This window comes from Acanthopagrus latus, chromosome 6, assembly GCF_904848185.1.
Source record: "Acanthopagrus latus isolate v.2019 chromosome 6, fAcaLat1.1, whole genome shotgun sequence".
Lineage (NCBI taxonomy): Eukaryota > Metazoa > Chordata > Actinopteri > Spariformes > Sparidae > Acanthopagrus > Acanthopagrus latus.
Genome location: NC_051044.1, coordinates 12,062,515 through 12,081,889, shown reverse-complemented (window position 1 = coordinate 12,081,889; position 19,375 = coordinate 12,062,515). Strand labels below are relative to the sequence as shown.

General features: G+C 43.2%; 1 protein-coding gene across 2 annotated transcripts in view; it reads left to right on the top strand.

The window, feature by feature from the left end:
• The window catches only part of LOC119021789 (mitogen-activated protein kinase kinase kinase 12-like), a 30,518-nt gene that overhangs the window by 3,474 nt on the left and 7,669 nt on the right, over positions 1 to 19,375 (top strand). Inside the window, exons 1-7 of one of the 2 annotated variants that reach the window (XM_037102289.1) lie at positions 8,187 to 8,577; positions 10,868 to 11,400; positions 14,217 to 14,400; positions 14,503 to 14,694; positions 15,683 to 15,841; positions 18,692 to 18,850; positions 19,101 to 19,209. In XM_037102289.1, coding sequence (XP_036958184.1) covers positions 10,908 to 11,400; positions 14,217 to 14,400; positions 14,503 to 14,694; positions 15,683 to 15,841; positions 18,692 to 18,850; positions 19,101 to 19,209 — 1,296 coding nt within the window. In that variant the 5' untranslated portion in view covers positions 8,187 to 8,577; positions 10,868 to 10,907. Of the gene's footprint in view, positions 1 to 8,186; positions 8,578 to 10,867; positions 11,401 to 14,216; positions 14,401 to 14,502; positions 14,695 to 15,682; positions 15,842 to 18,691; positions 18,851 to 19,100; positions 19,210 to 19,375 lie in introns of those variants that run through there. The other variant, XM_037102288.1, reaches the window with a different exon arrangement.

The following is a 19,375-nucleotide window of genomic DNA, read 5'->3' as shown; positions in this document are numbered from 1 at the left end:
GTTGACGTCTATGTGCTGTGTAGCAGAAATATCTACTGAAATTAGCATGCTAACCAGCTAGCTCCGGCTCATGCTGTCTCCAATCACTACTTTGTACTGCAAAAGGTTTCAAGAAAGGAAATATTTGTACACATTTTCTGTACTTCTGTACCCACTGTCTGAATTCAAGTTTTGATGTTTTACCAAACGAAGACGAGCTTAATTGCCTTGTTAACTCATCCTAAAACATACTTCATTAAAACTCTACATAAATGAAACAAAACTCACCAAAGCTTTTCTTTCTTGTGATGTAAGCAGATTCCTGTCAGCTAAAAGGGTTGCTTAGCTCCATGGCTAACTGGGCTACTTGCTACGTAAGCTAGTCGCCAAGTCCCAAGAAGAGTGCCAGGCTTTGGAGCCAGTTTTCACATAGTTTGTTTTTAACACATTGTTTACATTGTGAAAGATGCGGCTGTAAAAAGGCATATCAATTTTTTTGAGCATCACAACCCCTGCGAAATGACTTGTTTCACTATCAGAATATGAACCACTGAGTCAGATCCCATTCAAGTTAGCTGGGCATTAAGCCAGAAGGCAGCCAGCTCAGTTGGTCTAAGTCTGTAGTGCGCTTTGTGTGACGCACAAGGATGATCCAGGTATTTTCATACCTGGGAGGTTGAGCCTTGTGGGCTTCAAGCCCCACTGAGCAGCTTTCATAGGAATGAATGTATCCAGGTTGCATTCAGGTCTCATTATGCGTCCATGATCGCTACAACTAAAGATAGCTTCAGCAAAAAAAGCGAAGCCATCAGAGGTTAGCGGTTATGTTGCCCCCTAGAGTTTGGAGCTACTTATATTGGCACAGCATGGTGTAAATCTACACGCTTCCAAATGACCTTTAGTCTACATTATGACATCAATAATGTATGACCATAAAATGAATACATTTATTCCAGTCTCTGTTACTTCACCACTGTCATTGTGGCTACTTCTACTTGCTCTATTAGTGCTAGATGAAAACACTAGATGTACACACTGACTGAATTAAGAGTCTATAAACATAATTAGTGATTTTAAACATTTTTGTTGTCTGATTCTCGCCCTGGAGCACGTTGGCTGTTTGTACTGAAACCTCCTTGGTCCACCCTGAGGCCTCACAAACCTCATATTTTTTTGATTTGCATTTCTGAGAAAACACCTATTTAGGTTTGATGCTTATGCTTCTCTCATCCTGCATCCTGAGAGAAGGAGCCCATTTACATGAACAGATCTAATGAGATACAAACTGACTCCCCTGCAGCCAAAAGAAAAGACCCTCAAAACAAGAACCCCCCAAAAAATCGTCCGTGTAATTACCAACACTTCCCCTGTAACAGCTGGTGAGCCTCCACACTCAGGGGCATTTGGGAAGTGTAGTTAATCCAATGATAATCTTGAGCATGGTTTACACATATTATCGCTTTAATTGCTACGTGTGCTGTGCAATTATACCGTCACCAATTACACGGCTATAGTTTACTAGCCTGTCTAAGCATTCGGTTTCCCCTCTAATAGATGCCCCCTTATCGTGGCATGCAAGTGAAGCCACCAAGACGTAGACTAATGGATGTACATCGACATAATGAATTAATTATATGTTGCGGAGCAGAGTGGTGGAGGATACTGCTGAAACATGCCGGGGATAAAGTGGAGAGAGATTTTTAAAAATAAAGGGGACACTGGATTGATTATTCGAGGCAGCCAATGAAGGTGTAGCGTGTGAGTGAGAGAGAGATAGAGAGAGAGACAGAGAGACAGAGAGAGAGAGTACTGTATGTGAGTGTGTGTGTGTGTGTGTGTGTGTGTACGTGTACATGTGTGGCCATCCATTAGAATGCAGAGTGCATCCTCCAGTGTGAGTCACCCACCTCCCTCCCCACCCATCCACCCGCCCACCTCACACCACCACCAGCAGCATCTCACTGCAGTCACCGCCTAATATTACGCCTCTGACTTCACACTGGCCAACTGAGGATCCTGTTTCTACGGCAACACGCTCCATACTCCGCCCCCCCCCCCTCCTCTCCTCCCTCCTCTCCTCCCCTTTCCCGGCACAGACCATGTGACTTTCAGGAAGGCTTCTCCAACCTCCCCTTTATTGTTATTAACCCTCTCCTGACTGCAGCGCCGCCAGAGGCTCTCCACAGCAGGCTGCCCGGCCGGCTTCTCGCCTCTCGGAGGTTTCAAAGGGAAAATCAGACGCATCTCTAATCTCGCTGGAAGATCAAAGCGCCGCTTGATCTAAATGTCGGATTTGCATATTTTAGAGCACGCTGGAATGAGTCAATATGGTTCTTCAGTTGTCTCAGACGTGTCTTGTCAGTGAGAGAGTGGTCAAAAAAGTTTAAAGTGGCACGGGTCAATATTTAAAGGTACTATGTCGATTCAGAGATTGAATTCAAACTCGACTTGAATTTTTAGATTTACAACATTAATGAGGTAACAAAACAAATGCAGAAATATTTCCATACCTTAATAAACTAGCTGTTCTCAGAGGAAAATAAGGTCCCAAGAACACTGCTTGAAGCTAGAAAGGTGGCAGGGTCCGTCACATATAAACAAATGAAAACAGTATGAAATTGTGTTGTTCTATAAGGTCAGTTTGTTTATTCAGTTTATTCAGTCATAAAAACGAAGAGATGTTTTTAAAATTTAGATTGTTTAGGCATAAAAAACAATTAATGAAGATTCTTCTATTCTGATTAAAATGTCCGCCCTAAAACCACAGAGTGCACCTTTAATGATCAATGGATCCTTGATTACTTCCATGTGAAACAGTTTTGCTTGTAACAGAAGCTCTCTGTAGACTGGTCTAATGACTTTCAGCTCGTTGTTTTGTTTTTTTGGTCCAAATTTACTCATATCATTCATTCTCAACACTTTCAACAGTGTCATTTTCAGCCCCAAGAAGCCAAAAAAAAAAAAAAAAACCTCTAAAACCTGCTGCCCAGCCTGCAGTGGAGCATTTACTCCAACTCCTACTCATTTTGGTAGATTTCTGGAGCCGAGACAAATACGCACAGATTCTTTACAACATAATTGCAGAGAATTTCAAGTCTCTCCTGCAGTGAAATTAAATGGCTACTCTTATGGTGATAGCCTGCTGGCAGATGCAGACATGCTATGCTTTTCAAAATGTCCAAACAAAGATATGAAACCTACAAGGCCAACAGTAATTGTTTGCTTTGTGTGTATTATTAAAGCATCATCCTATCAGCCTGTCATATAAGTGTTCAACATGGGCCGGTGCCCATAATTTTATTCTAAAGCCTTTATTGACCAAAACCAATAATGGGAAGATATGAAAATGTAATGTATAGATTAAAATTGCAACGAAAACATACAGATTCACTCTACGTTACATGGTAAGAAACACATCAAAGATAGGATCTATACCTTTTAAAGTGTACATATCATAAAAATTAATCTAAGTGGGGACTGGAGCTGAATCCACATGGACACGTCATGTCCTCTTGAGTTTTTAATCCACAGCATTTCTGTCTTTTTTTGGTGATACAATAGACAAACCGAAGCTTTAGTTTCAGTGACAGGCTTAGGATTTTGTATTGACTGGAAAGATGCAGACTCCTAATCAGGAAATCAATGTACGACTGCATGTTATGAAGCCAGACAGCTTTTTGAAGTCACTCACATCAGGATATTCATGATTATTATCATAGGAAGTCACCGTGATCAACTTGGCCTGAGCAGTTTTGACGCAACATAATCTTAAATTGCCCCCTCCCTAGTGATGATATTATCGAGCATCCCTAGATGCTAATATTGTTCCGTGTTTTGTGGGTGTGGAAATAGGTAAATCTTGGCAACATCAGTTAGTGGTAACTGAAAACGTGCACATACAGTGGACGACTACAGCAGCGCTAAATTGTTTACCTTTTTTTGTTTTCGGTCAGTATTCTATCATGACGTCTTCTTTCCGCTCTTGAGTGCGTGGTGCTGTAATGCAAGCAAGGTCAAGTGACGGGAGGCATCAAACACTCATCTTTTATAGAGTTTTTAAATGGAAAGAGGAACCTTGGCGTCCGGCAGTGATATCACCTGAACATTGCCTCATTGGCCGAACCGTTTCCTCATCGTCCCGTCGGGAGATACGTAGGTCGTGTCTGTGTGTGCATGCGCCTGAACACACGCACGCGTGTGTGTGTGTGTGCGTGTGAATGGACGAAGTTTATGAATGAAAAGTCTTCTTCCTGAGCTGCAGACAGGAGGTGAGATCATCTTGTTGAAATGGAGAATCCCCCACCCGCCAACCCTCCTCACACACCCACCAATGCCGGTTGGCGCCAATCTTAATGAATCCCATCAGCGGGCAAAATGGAGTAGTCGTGGCAACCTGATTGATGACAACACAGTCCAGTATCAGCTCCCCCCCGACAGACAGGAAGGGATGTCTCTATTGTGGTTGTTGACACAGACATACAGAAGTACACACACACACACACAAACACACACTTACCTGTGTTCTTTCATCCGAACATCTAAAACAATGATTCTGCTGCGGCTGGCTTTCAGTCAATATTATGTTGTCGCAGAGTGCCAATTATCTTTTGCTTTCTTTGTTCACGTTCCCGTTAGGAGCAGAGTTGAGTGGATTTGATGATTGGCCACCTATTCAGCTGTGTGTGAGGGAAAGTGACAATGAGTAACACAAGGGGCTCTCGATGAAGATCCAGAAATAGGCTCTCCAAAGAGCCAGGAACTGCCCTCCCCCTCTGTCCCTACACACACACGCGCACACACGCGCACACGCACACACACACACACACACACACACACACCTCTAATCTACCCTTCCCCCTTAACCGGACTCGGACAATCTGTAACTGCTTGGCACCAGTCCGTTCACAGCATACTGTGCTCTCATGTATACACACACACACACACACACACACACACATTCCTCCTGACATCCTTCACTGCAGGCTCCTGTTAATTCCCTCCTACAGATTATGAGGCATGTTTCCAAACAATGCAGCATTTTACATCAGACGGTGGTGGAGTGCTGAGCAGCCAGGTTACGGCTTTGCACTTGTAATTGTGCACGCTTTTTTTAAGTGTGTTGAATGTTGAATTACAAAGTGACCTTTGCTTGAACACAGCATTAAAAATGCATCAACTGACCATCAGAATTGGGCACAAATACGACAAAAAGTATCCTGTTACAGATTACAAGTATTTGCTCATCAGATATTTCAAAATGAAAACCTTAATACTTGCATGAGAATACATCTTTAATTGAAACCACAAGTAATTTGTAATTAAAAAAATACAAAAAGACATTCTATACAAACTGATACCTGGCATTTTAGTTATTTAGTTGCTTTCATATGGGTTGTGTCAGGTGTTAAGTAGCAGCAGATGGGAGCTCTTCAATCACAATGATGTCATCACATTGTGCTATTTAGTTTATTATTCAAGTAACTTGGTGTTTTACTTCATCTGGTCCTTTACATCAAACAGAGATCAGTCAGTGGTTAAAACAGTTTTCTAATGGAAAAACATTAAACTTTTCTATATTTCTTATAGTATTAATAATTAACTGATAATTGATTGTTATGGCATATAACTATCAATTAAAGATGTTGCTTTAAAGTGCAAGGGTTGAAAGATTATGCATGTCATTATTGATATTATTGGTTACAGTGATCCCTGATAGAATGAAAAACAGGGTTTTAAAGTTTAACAAACCCGTTCGAAAAGTGCGAACTGACAGACATGGAGCTTAAAATATTACTTTTTTTAATAACACTCATACTGTATACTTCATACCATAGATAAGGAAATATAAACTGTATGATAATCACCAATTTTCATACCGCAGTATACCTTTAAAGCATCGCTGCTGCCCACAGGAGAACACATGTAGCTCATTTTGAATCCACTGCGCAGTCTTAAAAAAAATCAGTGGAAACATTTTCTAAAAAAGCTGTCGCTTTGGAGATTTGAAGTTTTTATCTGATAAGGAGCAATACCCTGCGGCGTTCATTCTGTGCCTGTTTCTGCTGGAGTAACCACAACAGAAGCACAAGCTGTGTTGGTGGACTTCAGAGGCAGCACCACGGACCCTCGGAGGACTGAACATCCCCGACGAGGAGCCGTACTGCAACATACAGGCACCGATAAATAAATCATGAGGAAAGTTTTAAGAAAAAGATAGAAATAGAACAGAGGATGTTCTGCTCCATTCAGACCGCCTTGAGACAGAGCGGGGAGGAGGAATTACAGATGTGGATGGCAAGAATGATTAAAGTCGCTGGTTTTGCTGGCTATTTCTATTTCATGTGATATTAAAATCCAGATTAAACATTCATAAACCATTTTTTGGCTAGGGCTCCTCGAGAATTAATTAGCTAACTTGAAAAATACTTTTCCATTCGATTATGAAAGAAAATTAAGCATTCAAGTGAGCCGTCAAAAATCATTTTAGAGATGCAACAATGCTCTGACAGTGTTCGAATAAGTTGCAGAAAAGACAGTTAAACATTTAATGACTTGCATAAGACAGGTCCATTATTATTTTGCTTTCCTCTTCGTGGGAGTGAGAATGTTATAAAAAGAGAGGCAGAGAGACACACAATGCAAAGTACTCGGAAAGAAAATAAATCTTATCTTCATTTGGCGAGGCTTCATGTGGAAGCAGAAGGTGGAGAATAACTCATAAGAAATGAAACAGAGGTAAACAACTTTCTAACTGTAATTTCACTGGAGGTATCACTTGAAGATGGTGCAATGATCTCACTTTCATCAGAATTTCATAAAGCCCTGCAGAGAGGGGAAGACGAGGGGGAGGCTTTAAATTCTTGTGTGCTCTGCAGGTTTCTCAGTCTCACATGATCGGTTTGCGCACTAGTTGGGGTTTCCCCACCGTCTACAAGCAGAACGATGAGGTCATCGTTATAGGGCTTAAACCCAACACGAGTTTAATCTGGGAGATAAGGGCTGGATTTGGATTTAGCACTCAAAAAGGGTCACGTAGCGCCAACCAGTTAGACCGTCGGTAAATACACAGCTCAGACACGGGATCTCCAGCTGCACCACAAACTCATATCTGCCTCTGTGTCAGTGAAATAGTTCCACTCTTGGAAGATTCTCCAGTGTTGACACTGATTTCATGATCTCCCCTGCAGAGATGCTCTGACATCCTTTCATCACGCAGGATTACCCTGATTTAAGTGTGCAAGCTGAGTGATTAGGAAGTGAGTTGTTTTGTGTTGTTCATGCTTAAGGCTCACTATGATAATCAAGTGTACGTTACCTGCAGAATAACAAAAACTGTGCTTGAACTTCATCGTAAAACCCTTGAAAAGACTGCAAATTATTGTTATTAGTGACTGTTGTAGACATTAAGGTCTGAAAATCTGTTGTTTGTCTATTTTGGGACTTGACGCAGCATTCAGAATCTGCTTCATGTGACATTCTTGTGTCTTGTGTGCATTAGTTTTATGACTGAAAATGGAAAGCTTCAGCGTATGTCATATCATGATATGATATGATAATCATAATTTAAGCTCTTATACAGCCATATCAGTCATGCTCAGCCCTACATCAAACACACAGAGAAGAGATTTGTGTAGAAAGTTGCAGAAATCGGTGTGATATTTGATTTCATTCAGGTTAATTGAAGCCGCTGAGGGAAACAAATCACGCCTGGGGAAAGTCCCATTTAGGTTCCTTCTGTGCTCTCTGAGAGAAATGGGTCAGTAGAGATTGGAGATGAAGATAATAATAAAAAAAAAAATAAAAAAAGGGCTGCCGTCCTTCCCACATGTCCCCACTGTGGCAGACGATGGGTGGAGGTGGGGGGGTGGCGCTCACAGATTATGCACCAATTAGACTGGATACAGAGGGCATTAACAGGGTTTGGAGGGATTTACACGGCGCTGTCCACTCAAATGCTGCATGCTTCGGGGATGACATCATTTTGATCACCTCACATACCGGCTGACCCCCTCCTCCTCCTCCTCCTCCTCCTCCTCCTCTTCCTCTTCCTCACGCTCGCACATAAACCCGTTTACCTGCGGTTGTCCCGTGTCTCACCGGACTGCGCGCGTCACAGCGCCTTTCTCCTCTCTGATAGGAGGAGAGCAACGCTGCCTCCCTCCCCTCCCATCTTCCCATCCTCTCCTCCTCTCCTCCCGTCCTCGGTCGTGTTTACTATAGGTGAGACAGCCGTATAAATTCCTGCGTGTGCGCACATCGCGTCCTCAGAGGAGAATGGAAAAGGAGGAGGTGTAGGAGCAAGGAAAAAAAAAACCAAAAAAAAAACCAAGCGACACCAGAGGGGAGCGGAGCTGTAGCCGTGTTTACTGTTTACGCAGGAGAGAATAGGCAGACTTCCAGTCATCCAGGGCGGCAGTTGGATGCGCTGCAGAGGAGGAGGAGGAGGAGGAAGAGGAAGAGGAAGAAGCGTGGATGCTGGGATTTAACGACAAAACCCAGAAAGGGAGGATTATTCGGTCATATTTTTTTTTAGAGTAACTTGGATGCGGAATACGCTCTTGGAGTCACCAGAAATGGACCCGAGGTGTCGGAACTGAGGTAGGATTCGTCGCTTTCACGTTGAATGGCATTCAGGAGAACGCGTCACAGCTAATCTCACCCCTAAATGAACGCACCAGGCCCTTTTTGATGTTCACACATAAACGTCTTAGAGTGTCATTTTAGGTGTTGTCAGTGTCGCTCCTCCAGCCGCAGGAGGAGAGGCGACGATGCGCACAAGAAACCCCCTTCCGATAAATCCACAATGCACTGGCCTGCAGCGGAGCGTAGCCTCCTCCCGCAGCTCCCGCAGCTCCCGCAGCTGATACCTCCACATAAATAAAGTGTGCAGGCACTATTAACGGACAGAGACTGGGAACCAGTCGGATGTGAATGATGTGCGCAATTATTCCAGATTTTCAGACACCAGATGTGTCTCACTGCTTCTCTCTCACTCTCTCTGCAGCACAGTATTTATAATGAAGGTGATTTTTTTTTTCTTTCTCTGAGCTTCATGCTTCAGGTTCTGGTGAATGGATCATCCAGGCTGTGTGTTGCCTTGTTTTGGGATATTCACTCTTACAACTTATAGATTGCTGTGTGTGGTGGTGTCATGACACCGTGGGCCCTCATGCATCAGATGTCAGGTACATTACTCAGAGTGAGGATGAAAATAAGTGTCTTAATTGCATTTTGGGCTCAGCAATTTGACACAAATTGACCTTCACACTGATCAGGATGTGACATTCTCAGCCCCTCTCACTCTGACTGTGATAACACAGGAGGATGTTCGTGCTGTTAAGGATTTTGATTCGTATCGTTATTTCTGCAGAGCCACCTAGTTTTTTTTTTTTCTTTCTTGTCAGAGGCAGCAGCAGAGGAGGAGTGAGTCACTTCAAAAGAGCTCCGACGAGAAATAATACATTTTCATTCTCCGCCGAGCGTGTACACACGCCGCCGTCCTTGGAGAAATGACAAGCTTTCGAGGAGGCTGACAGAATTCTCTCATTATTCGATCTCATCCACTTTGATACGCCGGCGAAAAAAAGATGCTCGAGTAGGATGTAAATAACCAGCTGTGACAGCGTGGTTTTCTGGTTTTGTAAATCGTGAACATGGCAAACCAAGAGGAGTGCAGTCCTGTGTGTGTGTGTGTGTGTGTGCAGCCTAATATTCTCCAAGAGTGACACAGTGATGCTGCAGCAGCTACAGAAGGTTGTCAAGTTATTCTAAGACGGGGGGGGGGGGTCTAATATTCTTTGCTGTGAGGCTTCCTCAGATTTATGGTCCACACAGGCTGTGCTTTTGTCCTTTATCCACACATCCTGAATCATGTTTCACATATTGATTTGATGTGTTCAGAGATCAGACAGTGTGACTCATAAGCTAATGGTACCCGGCACATGCAGAGTGAGAAAACCAAAACTGGACCAGTGGTGCAGCAAGCAATAAATACTCAATTCTACGTTGTGACAAAGGCGAAAAAAAAAAAAAAAATTCAGAAGGTTTTGAATTAGATGCATTGTTTCTTCCTGATATTACTATTATATGCTGATGATTAACTCATTCTGTTGTTGTGTAGTTATTTTAAGTCAAGTCAGTTTTATTTATAAAGCCACGAATGACAAATCACAGTGCCTCGGGGGGCTTTTTTTTTTTTACAATCTGTGCAGTGCACAACACCCTCTGTCCTTAGACCCGCAATTCCAGGAAGGAAAAACTCCCCCACAGAAGAAAACCCTTTCAGCAGAGAAACAAACCTCAGGAAGAGCTACACGAGAGGGATCCTGCAAAAGACGTTTCATGGTGCAGAACAAAACCAACCAAATCACAGATATTCAGATCACAGTGAGAAAATGTTGACAAGAGTAGATTATCAAATACAAGTCTGTGGATCCAGGAGGACAACTGAGTGGCACCTGCTCCATACAACCTCTTCACCCTTAAAGACACTGTTAATATAAAAGCTCTCTATGGGAGATGCAACAAAACCAAAAAATTGACATGAGCCAGAGGAGAATAGAAGCTTTGAATGTGTTTTTCTGTGATACCGATCGCAGCTAAAGAGATTTGCCCTCTTATCTGATTGCGTTTGGCCCAGATCTGAGCTTTTTTTCGGGGGGTGCAGAACAGTCACTCGACAGAGCTGCTCTGACACTTATGATAACTAACAGCAGTTAAAGGTTCTTGTCATAGGTGACTATGAAAATATTCATCCTCCAGAGGTGATAATCTCCTACAGACTCAATATTCAGCTCTCATTCATGGGATCAATTTAACTTTGATTTGATCTGTAACATTTTCCATCCTCTCTTTCTCTCTTCCTCTCTCTATGTTTGATCTTGTCCAGACTTCCTCTTCTCTTCTTGTTCTGATGACCACAGGCCCTCATGGCGCTCATTCATGAAAGTCGTGCCCCCTCTCCTTCACTGTCCGGCTTCAACACACCCATCTCCGACCCGCCGTCCTTTCGCCGCCTGGATGCCGAAACGCCATGCACCCCAGAAATGGACCTCACCCCGACCCAGTGTGTGCTGCGCAACGTCCTGTCCATAGACACCGGAGGCGCCGTCGAGCCCGGGGGCGGAGGAGGAGAGGGGCAAACTGCCGGGCACAACCAGACACCGGGCGAGGAACAACAGGAGCACTTTGCCAACAGTGTCCTGAAGCTCCACGAGCATGATGGGAGCCCAGGAAGGACAGAGGGAGAGGGGCAGGAGCTGGACAGCAGCGCAGTCAGGAGCCAGGCGGGTGACGCCAGGCTACAGTGCCAGTCTACAGGAGGGGGAGGAGGGTTTCTGGAGGGCTTGTTTGGGTGTCTGCGGCCTGTCTGGACTATGATCGGCAAAGCTTACTCCACAGAGCACAAGCACGACCTAGACGGTAAGTCTCTCAGTCAAATCCATCACAGTTAAAAACACATAAAACACATCCACACACACTGGCTTGCAATGGCTGTAGCCTTTAATGGTCGTAGCCATTTAATACCAGCCTGAATCTTTGATATGCTAATGAAATTATCTTCTACCAACTGTTTAATTAAATCAACAGAAAAATGACTCCCACAAAGGCCATGTTGTAAACAAACACTTGCCTTGACGTGAGCTGTAGCCAGTGAGAGAGACTCCATCAAAGCTCCAAAGGGCTTATTTTCCCTTGATATCCCCCCCATCCATCCTCTCGCCTGCTTGTGCTCACCCCACCTCCCTCCCACTGCCACCCCCCCGATGAAACTAGCTCCCTGTAACGCTGTGTTGTTTATGTCTGCAGCCACTACAATAGCGCAGAGCTCCCCCGGGACTCCTCTGCCAAATCTGCTTCATGAATTATGCATGGCCACGCTCTGACCCTGTGCCTCTCATCTCTATTAACGCAAACCTGACACACACACACACACACACACACACACACGTACGTATGTGAGCATGCGCCCAGAGATGATTGTAAGAACACACGAACACATCCACAAATAGAAACACTTAATATTTCATTTGACACGGACACATAAAGTCCGATAAGATGTCACAAACGAAACTTGATGGTATAAACACGGCGGGCTTGAAGGTGGCAGATTTATACGTCTTCTTGTCTTTGCCGCCTCCTGTTATTTTATCACCCGTTTGACTTCCACGTCTCCCCTTCGGCTCCCCTCCTCCCCTCCGTCTCTCATTGTCTCCTTTCCTTTCCTTTTCAATCCTGGGCTGTTATCACTCCCATCCCATCTGCACCTCGCTGCTCCCCTCCTCTGCGCAGCATCGTGGGGGAGTCACACACGCCGACGAGAGCAATACGGATATTATGAAAGTGAAATAAATAGGGGTATTGCGGCTGAATGCCCGCCTGCCATATCACAATGCTCCATTCTCAAGCTTTGATTGGAAGGCACAATGGAAAAGCAGGCACATCGGCTGTCCTTTATTGATTGTGAAGGACTGCAGGCTGCCGGGGCGATGTTCTAAATTTCCTCAATTTTTCAGATCAAACAAAGCAGACCTGGGGTTATTTCTGGCGCGTCAGATGTGGCCTTACGTCTTTACTTTGGGGGCCCATCGGAGACAGAGCCCTCAATCTATCACTGGAGAGCGTTAATCATTTATATCACTCTTATTAATATGATAAATGTGTCTGAATCTTCCTTTCTCTGGGTTAAGAACAGCAGCAGAGCAGGCCGTATATTTTCTCTGTATTAACAGTCTGTCTCGGGCCACATGGACCCCTGGCGACCCGTGGGGAATCCCCCCCTTCCCCTCTTTTTTCTCTTTACACAAGCAGAGCCAGCACCACCGTCACTACCCCGCTACCACATTAGGCTCTCAAATCCCCTCCCCGGTTCCAACCCTCTCCTGAGCGTTGGACCCCTGTTTTGCGTCAGCCCCACAATGGCACTAAGCAGGATTTAGGAGGCTGAGGGAGAATTACCCACAGGAGATTAGAGCTTCCTGTCTGTCTGCCAGCAACAGTGCACAGCCCGAGTCTTAGGTTAAGGTGAGGTTCAACTACCGAACAAGATATCAGCCGGGGCTCTGCGTTTCACTGTAAGAGCCGGGGCTTACAACAGGTTTTACTGTTACAGATCTGTTATTGCAAAACAGCGATGCCTGATGTGGGGCCGTGTACCCCCTGCTGCTAGCTTTAGTTGTTTTGTTTTGTTTTGTTTTGTTTGTTTTTGTCGTGTTTTGATAAGCTATAGGTTTACAGCTAAGCATGAAATGAACCTGAACTATTAAATGAATACTTAAAGTTAAAAGATCAATACCACTCTCATATATGTAGAGTGAATATGAAGCTAGAGGAACCAGTTAGCTTAGCTTAGCACAAAGACTGGAAACAGGGGGAAACAGCTAGCCTAGCTCTGTCTAACGATAACAAAATCTGGCAGCCAACCCCTCAGCCAGATTGTTAATCGCACTAAAAAGTGTAAAAATGACACCTCGTGTTTTATAGTGGGCTATGTACTGGTCTGTTACGTGAAGTCACTTGATCTATAGGTAACTTTATTAGGACTAAACCATGTTAATTATCTTATATTATGTCATGTACACTGTATGTTGGTGAATTTTCGAGGTGCTGGTAGGTGGGTTGTGCCACCTTAAGAGAGCGCTTGGCTCGCTGTTTCCACTGTTTACAATCTGTATATTAATCTACGCTCACCAGCAGCCAGCTGTAGCTTCATATTGACTGGGCAGACACAATAGTGGTATCGATCTTCTAATCTAATTCTTGGCAGGAAAAGAGGTCAAATATGAAGAGACTGACGTTGATGTATCCAGACAGGGGATGACGTGTGTGTAATAAAGCAAAATGAATCATCACAACATCAAAAAAAAAGGGAGGTGCCCCGGGAGCTCATTTTGTAGCATGTCATGCAGACTCTCTGTCATCCTGTTTCCAGTCATCTCTCTAAGCCGTCCTATTGAATAAAGCCATGAAAAGGCCAAAACATTTTTTTAAAAGGGGAAGTAAAAGTATGAATAAATAGATAATATTTCTATTACCCATCAAAGATGCAGCCTTTAATAACAATGTTATGAAACATGAGTTGCACTGAAGAATATGAGTTTGCAGCTTAGTTTCCTCATCTAACTGTGTATCACAGCCTGTAATCAGTGAAGGTTAAAATGATTCCTCTGTTCTACATCTGTAATTGACATGTTACTCATCAACTACTTTCTCTCCATTTTTCCCCCCCCCATTCTCAGAGGCGTGGGAGGTCCCGTTTGAGGAGATATCTGACCTGCAGTGGGTGGGCAGCGGAGCCCAGGGTGCCGTCTTTCTGGGCAAACTGCATGGACAAGAAGTCGCCGTGAAGAAAGTGCGAAACATCAAAGAGACGGACATCAAGCACCTGCGCAAGCTCAAACACCCCAACATCATCACGTTCAAGTTAGTAGACACGATCAGCTGGATGGATTATTAGAGGTCGTAACCACTCATCACGTGTTCTGTGTTAACATGCTGTACGTACTTCTCTATTCGCTCTATCAGGGGTATTTGTACCCAGGCTCCATGTTACTGCATCATCATGGAGTACTGTGCCCAGGGACAGCTGTATGAGGTGCTTAGGGCAGGCAGGCAGATCCAGCCATCCCTGCTCATGGACTGGGCCATGGGCATCGCTGGAGGCATGAACTACCTTCACCTCCACAAGATCATCCACAGAGACCTCAAGTCACCAAAGTGAGTTTTATAGACCACTTTTTTTTTTTTATTTCAGTGTAAATCATAAGGTCACAAGGTTCCGTCTTTAATCTGTATCTCTGTCTGACTTGAGTGATGGTGAATATTTGGATATAAAACAGTTCCCAACCTTTTCTGGTTTTGGAAACAGTGTTTGCGTGTCACAGATGGAATTTCTCTACCAGTTGTGATTTGTTCGTGTGCAAACTTCTCAGAAGCCTCCTCGAAATTATCCAGTAATTTACAGAGAAAAAAACGATTATATGAAAAAAACAACATTATTTTCACCCATGCTATCACTTTATCTTGTGACCCACAGCAGGGTCCCAACCATCAACTGTATAAAATAAGGATGAAAAAAAAAATGAGAAAATGATTCTACTTCTCACTTGATTTGTCACCTCATTAAACAGTTTACTGTTGAGTTTATGTTCTTAATCGCTAGTTTAAAGTCTTCTTCAATACTGCATTATGATTCATTTTGCAAATTATGGCCCCATTCAGTGTAAAACAGACAATAAAGCAGATTATGCTTTCAGAGGTGGCTAATTTGTAATTCACAAGTCGCTACCACGGCGTGTCCTCTGGGTCTCAGTCAGATCCAATCAGTATCCTCCCCGAGCTCCATTCACTCATCCAAACACGGTCACTTCTGGCTCCAGAAAACACCAAATCGCCAAATTGAGGGCTCATAGGGTCATCCACGAACTAATGGGTGATGTCACAGTGGGTGCTGCTGTCACTGCCACTGCCTCACAATGAAACATTTATGCTCCAATTTAGATGCTGAGATTAGGCTAATTGATTGGTCCTAACTGCCACACCACTGTACAGGTTCTGACAACACATTAAGTTGATGACGTGTGATGTTGCTCTACAGCCCAGTCATTGGTTTAAATCAGTACAAATCTTGTAAACATTTTGTTTAAGTTAGCTTTTTTTACTCAGACGTGTCAATATAAACTCGGCACTCAATGTTTCGTTCCAGCATGCTGATCACGTATGACGACTCAGTGAAGATTTCTGATTTCGGCACGTCCAAAGAGCTCAGCGACAAGAGCACCAAGATGTCCTTCGCCGGTACGGTGGCCTGGATGGCTCCAGAGGTCATACGCAATGAACCCGTCTCAGAGAAGGTGGATATTTGGTAGGTGTCACAACCCTTTTTTACACTTACTTCTGCATTGGCGAGTCTTTTTGCGATTTTCTCTTATGGTTCACGTGTCATAGAATCTTGTTATGTGCAGGCTACTACAGTATAGAGCGCCGGATCCTGTTTCCAGAAAATCTATTCAGTATTATGTACAATATCTCATTACATGAAATTCTATAGGGCCTCTGCCATATCTGATGGGTTGCCCTGTGTTAATCCCCCCCTCCCCTCCATCCTCTCTCTCCCATCCTACATCCCTCCATCACTCTTCCTCTTGGTCCTGAAAGGAACGCTGGCTAATTTAATAATTGATTTGCCAGATGCTGCAGTGCTCAGGAGAGGCTGGAATAACCTTCTGAGCCTGCGGACGGTTTGGCCCGGAGCCAGCAGTGCATTAGCAGAGAAGTGAAAATAGGATTAAAAAGCTTTTGATGTGAAGAGAAAGTAAAGCACGGGTGGAGAGTGTACAGTTTTGTTTAAATGTATGTAAATTGTGTAGTAATACATAGCACGAACACAGTGAGTCAGAAGAGGAGAGGCGTTAGCGTTATGCGGGATGTGTTCAGTTTTGTTTTGCGCTGACGTACCGCACTTCACCAGCTGGTGCAACAGAGTTTTTTATAAGAACTGTGCTAAAACGGCTAGAATTCAACATAAATACACAGTAAGACAATATAGATTAATGAAAAGAAATATAAGCTAAACTATAAACTACACTGAGCTCGCTACACAGTTTATCAAATAAACACAAAGGAGAAGACAGAAAAAAATACTCTAAATTACAAATGAAAAACAATAAAAGGTGTACAACTGTTAATAAATAAACAGCAATAACTAAAAATCACGAAAGGAATGTCACACAACAACATGAGAAAATGTAACTGCAAGATGAAGGCTGGCAGTATGGAACCTGTCTATTCTGCTGCAATAGTGTGAAGCTGCATTGCGTTGAAGAATGCAGAACAGGAACTATATCAAAATTGAAAACATGAAAGCGTACTGTAATCACTTCAACCTCGTATTTTCTTATGTAAGTGTCTTAAGTATTTTTATTGCATCACCGCGAGGCCAAACATCTCTAAATCATCAGATAAATCTCAAATAAGTAATCATTATGTGTTCCTGTTCAGATGAATGATAAATAAATGGTGATAACCTCAACTCTGTGTTGTTCTTTAGTTTACTCACATCTCTTTTCTATTGTTTTTGTGGGGGATGCAATGTGCAAGCTGAGCCTTCAGCCATGGTGACACTAGTGGGCAGGTCAAAATAAACCAGGAAACCTACATAGGACTGTACATCAGCGATTCAGTCATTCATGTGAGGGTATTCACAGTTATCCCAACAATGAAATATCACCAAAACATAATGTTAAAATAATGATTAAGGCAGCAAGAATTTGCTACACTTGGCTATGTGGCTACTGGTTCTGTGGATAAAATGATCAGTGATCAGTCATTCCTCTGATTTAAAAAGAAAATTGGAGCCGTATTTTTTTTTAATGAACTGAATGCCCAACCTTCCTCCTAGTTCTCAGATTAGACTTCAGCAGGACCTGAGGTTGTGAGAGTTGATTATTGTGGTGGAAGTCAATTTTAGACGAGAATATGGCCCTCGTAAAATTGTTCCTGTGTAGTCACCATACGAGCCGTTTGATTTCCTGGTCTTGTGGTGTTGCTCTTCAGCTGGATGTTCTGTTCACACACACTTGATTGTGTATGTTTGTCTTGTGTTTACTGTTTCAAGGTCACTCTTTTTAGTTTAATTTCAGTTAAAATTTCCCCTGGTTGAATAAGGATGTATATATTATAATTGTACTTGTTCCTCTCAGATCATTTATGAATTATATTACTGAATGTTATAATACTGTGTAGAAATACGTGTATAACATTAATGCAATCCATCATCTATTTAACAGCTGTTAATATTTAACCTGGTGGTTGTGTTGCTCAAACTCAAGTGTCTGTTCTCATGCGTTTATATCGCAAATCATAAACACGGAGATGGAGGGACTCTAAAAATACACATGTAAACACAACATCGCACACACACCCCCTCAGTGCTGCGTGTGTGATGCTATTGGCACCTTGGATACTGTACATGGTCACCATGGCAACCCAGAGAGTCAATGACAACAGACTTTCCCTAGTTACGTCCCCCATGGGGTGCTGCTCTCTGGCTCACCTACCAAACAGACATAAAGCTGGAGGTCCTCAGTGAAGCTCTGAGCTGTCGTGAAGTGAAGCGTCGTGTTACAGCAAACGTTGGGAAATCATTTGTCACCGGTTACAAAGGCTAGATCTGAGAATTATTTTCATTATTGATGAAACTGTCCCATTACTGTCAGGATAACTCGATTAATTGTTTAAAAATTATGAAAAATAATCATCACAACTTCCACAGCCCAAGGCAGTGTCCTCAAATTCTTGTTTCTTTGGACCAACAAACTGTCGAAAACCCAAATTTTCTTCATTTACTGTCATAAACAACAACGTAAAAGCAGCAAAGTGCTGACATTAACAAGATGGAGCCAGCAAATGTTTGACGTTTTTGCTTCAAAAACGAGGGAAACGATTAATAGTATTTGAATTTGAATTGAAATGATGAATTTATCAGGCTGATAACTGATTCAACCTCGATAAGGATCAGCTGAAGCTGCTGAATCAGCATCAAAAGCTTTTTACATGGTTAAAGCTTCCATCAGATCGAACAGTTCTCAAGATTAATATCCACAAAAAAGTTGAAAGTGGGACATTTCAGCCGTGCTTCCTTTGATCGGTTCACTTCACATCTTTATCATCGTGCCTGAAAGTAAACGCCACATCTCTCTTTTTTTCTCCGCAGGTCCTTCGGCGTCGTGCTGTGGGAGATGCTGACAGGAGAGGTGCCCTATAAGGATGTGGACTCCTCCGCTATCATCTGGGGAGTGGGCAACAACAGTCTGCAGCTGCCAGTACCCGATGGCTGTCCAGACAGCTTCAAACTGCTCCTGAGGCAATGCTGGTGAGCGGGCGGGAGGGGAGGAGGCAGAAAATGAGAGAGAGAGAGAGAGAGAGAGGAAGGAAGAAGAATGATGTGGAAAAAGACAGTTGAGGCATCAGCGCTAAGAGGATATAATGCCGTTAGAGGCTTTAATACGGTGAAAGAGAGAGTGAAAGAAGAAAGAGAAGAAACGTATAGATATTTTATAACCAGGGAGCTTGAAATGCAATAAAAACCTTTCTGACAAAACAATTGTTTAAACTGTTCACAGGAACTGCAAGCCAAGAAACAGGCCCTCCTTCCGACAGATCCTCCTGCATCTGGACATCGCCTCAGCAGATATCCTGTCGACCCCACAGGAAACGTACTTTCAATCTCAGGTGAGTTTCCTTGATCTCTGTCAGCAGCCCCAGCTCAAAAAGATACCTTAATATCTACACAATGGGTAAAACGTGGTGACGTTTTTCTTTAAAATGACCATTTATCAGTAGTAATAATAAGTAAAAGTGGAATCGATAATGCATCATTCAACATTTACGTTGTTTT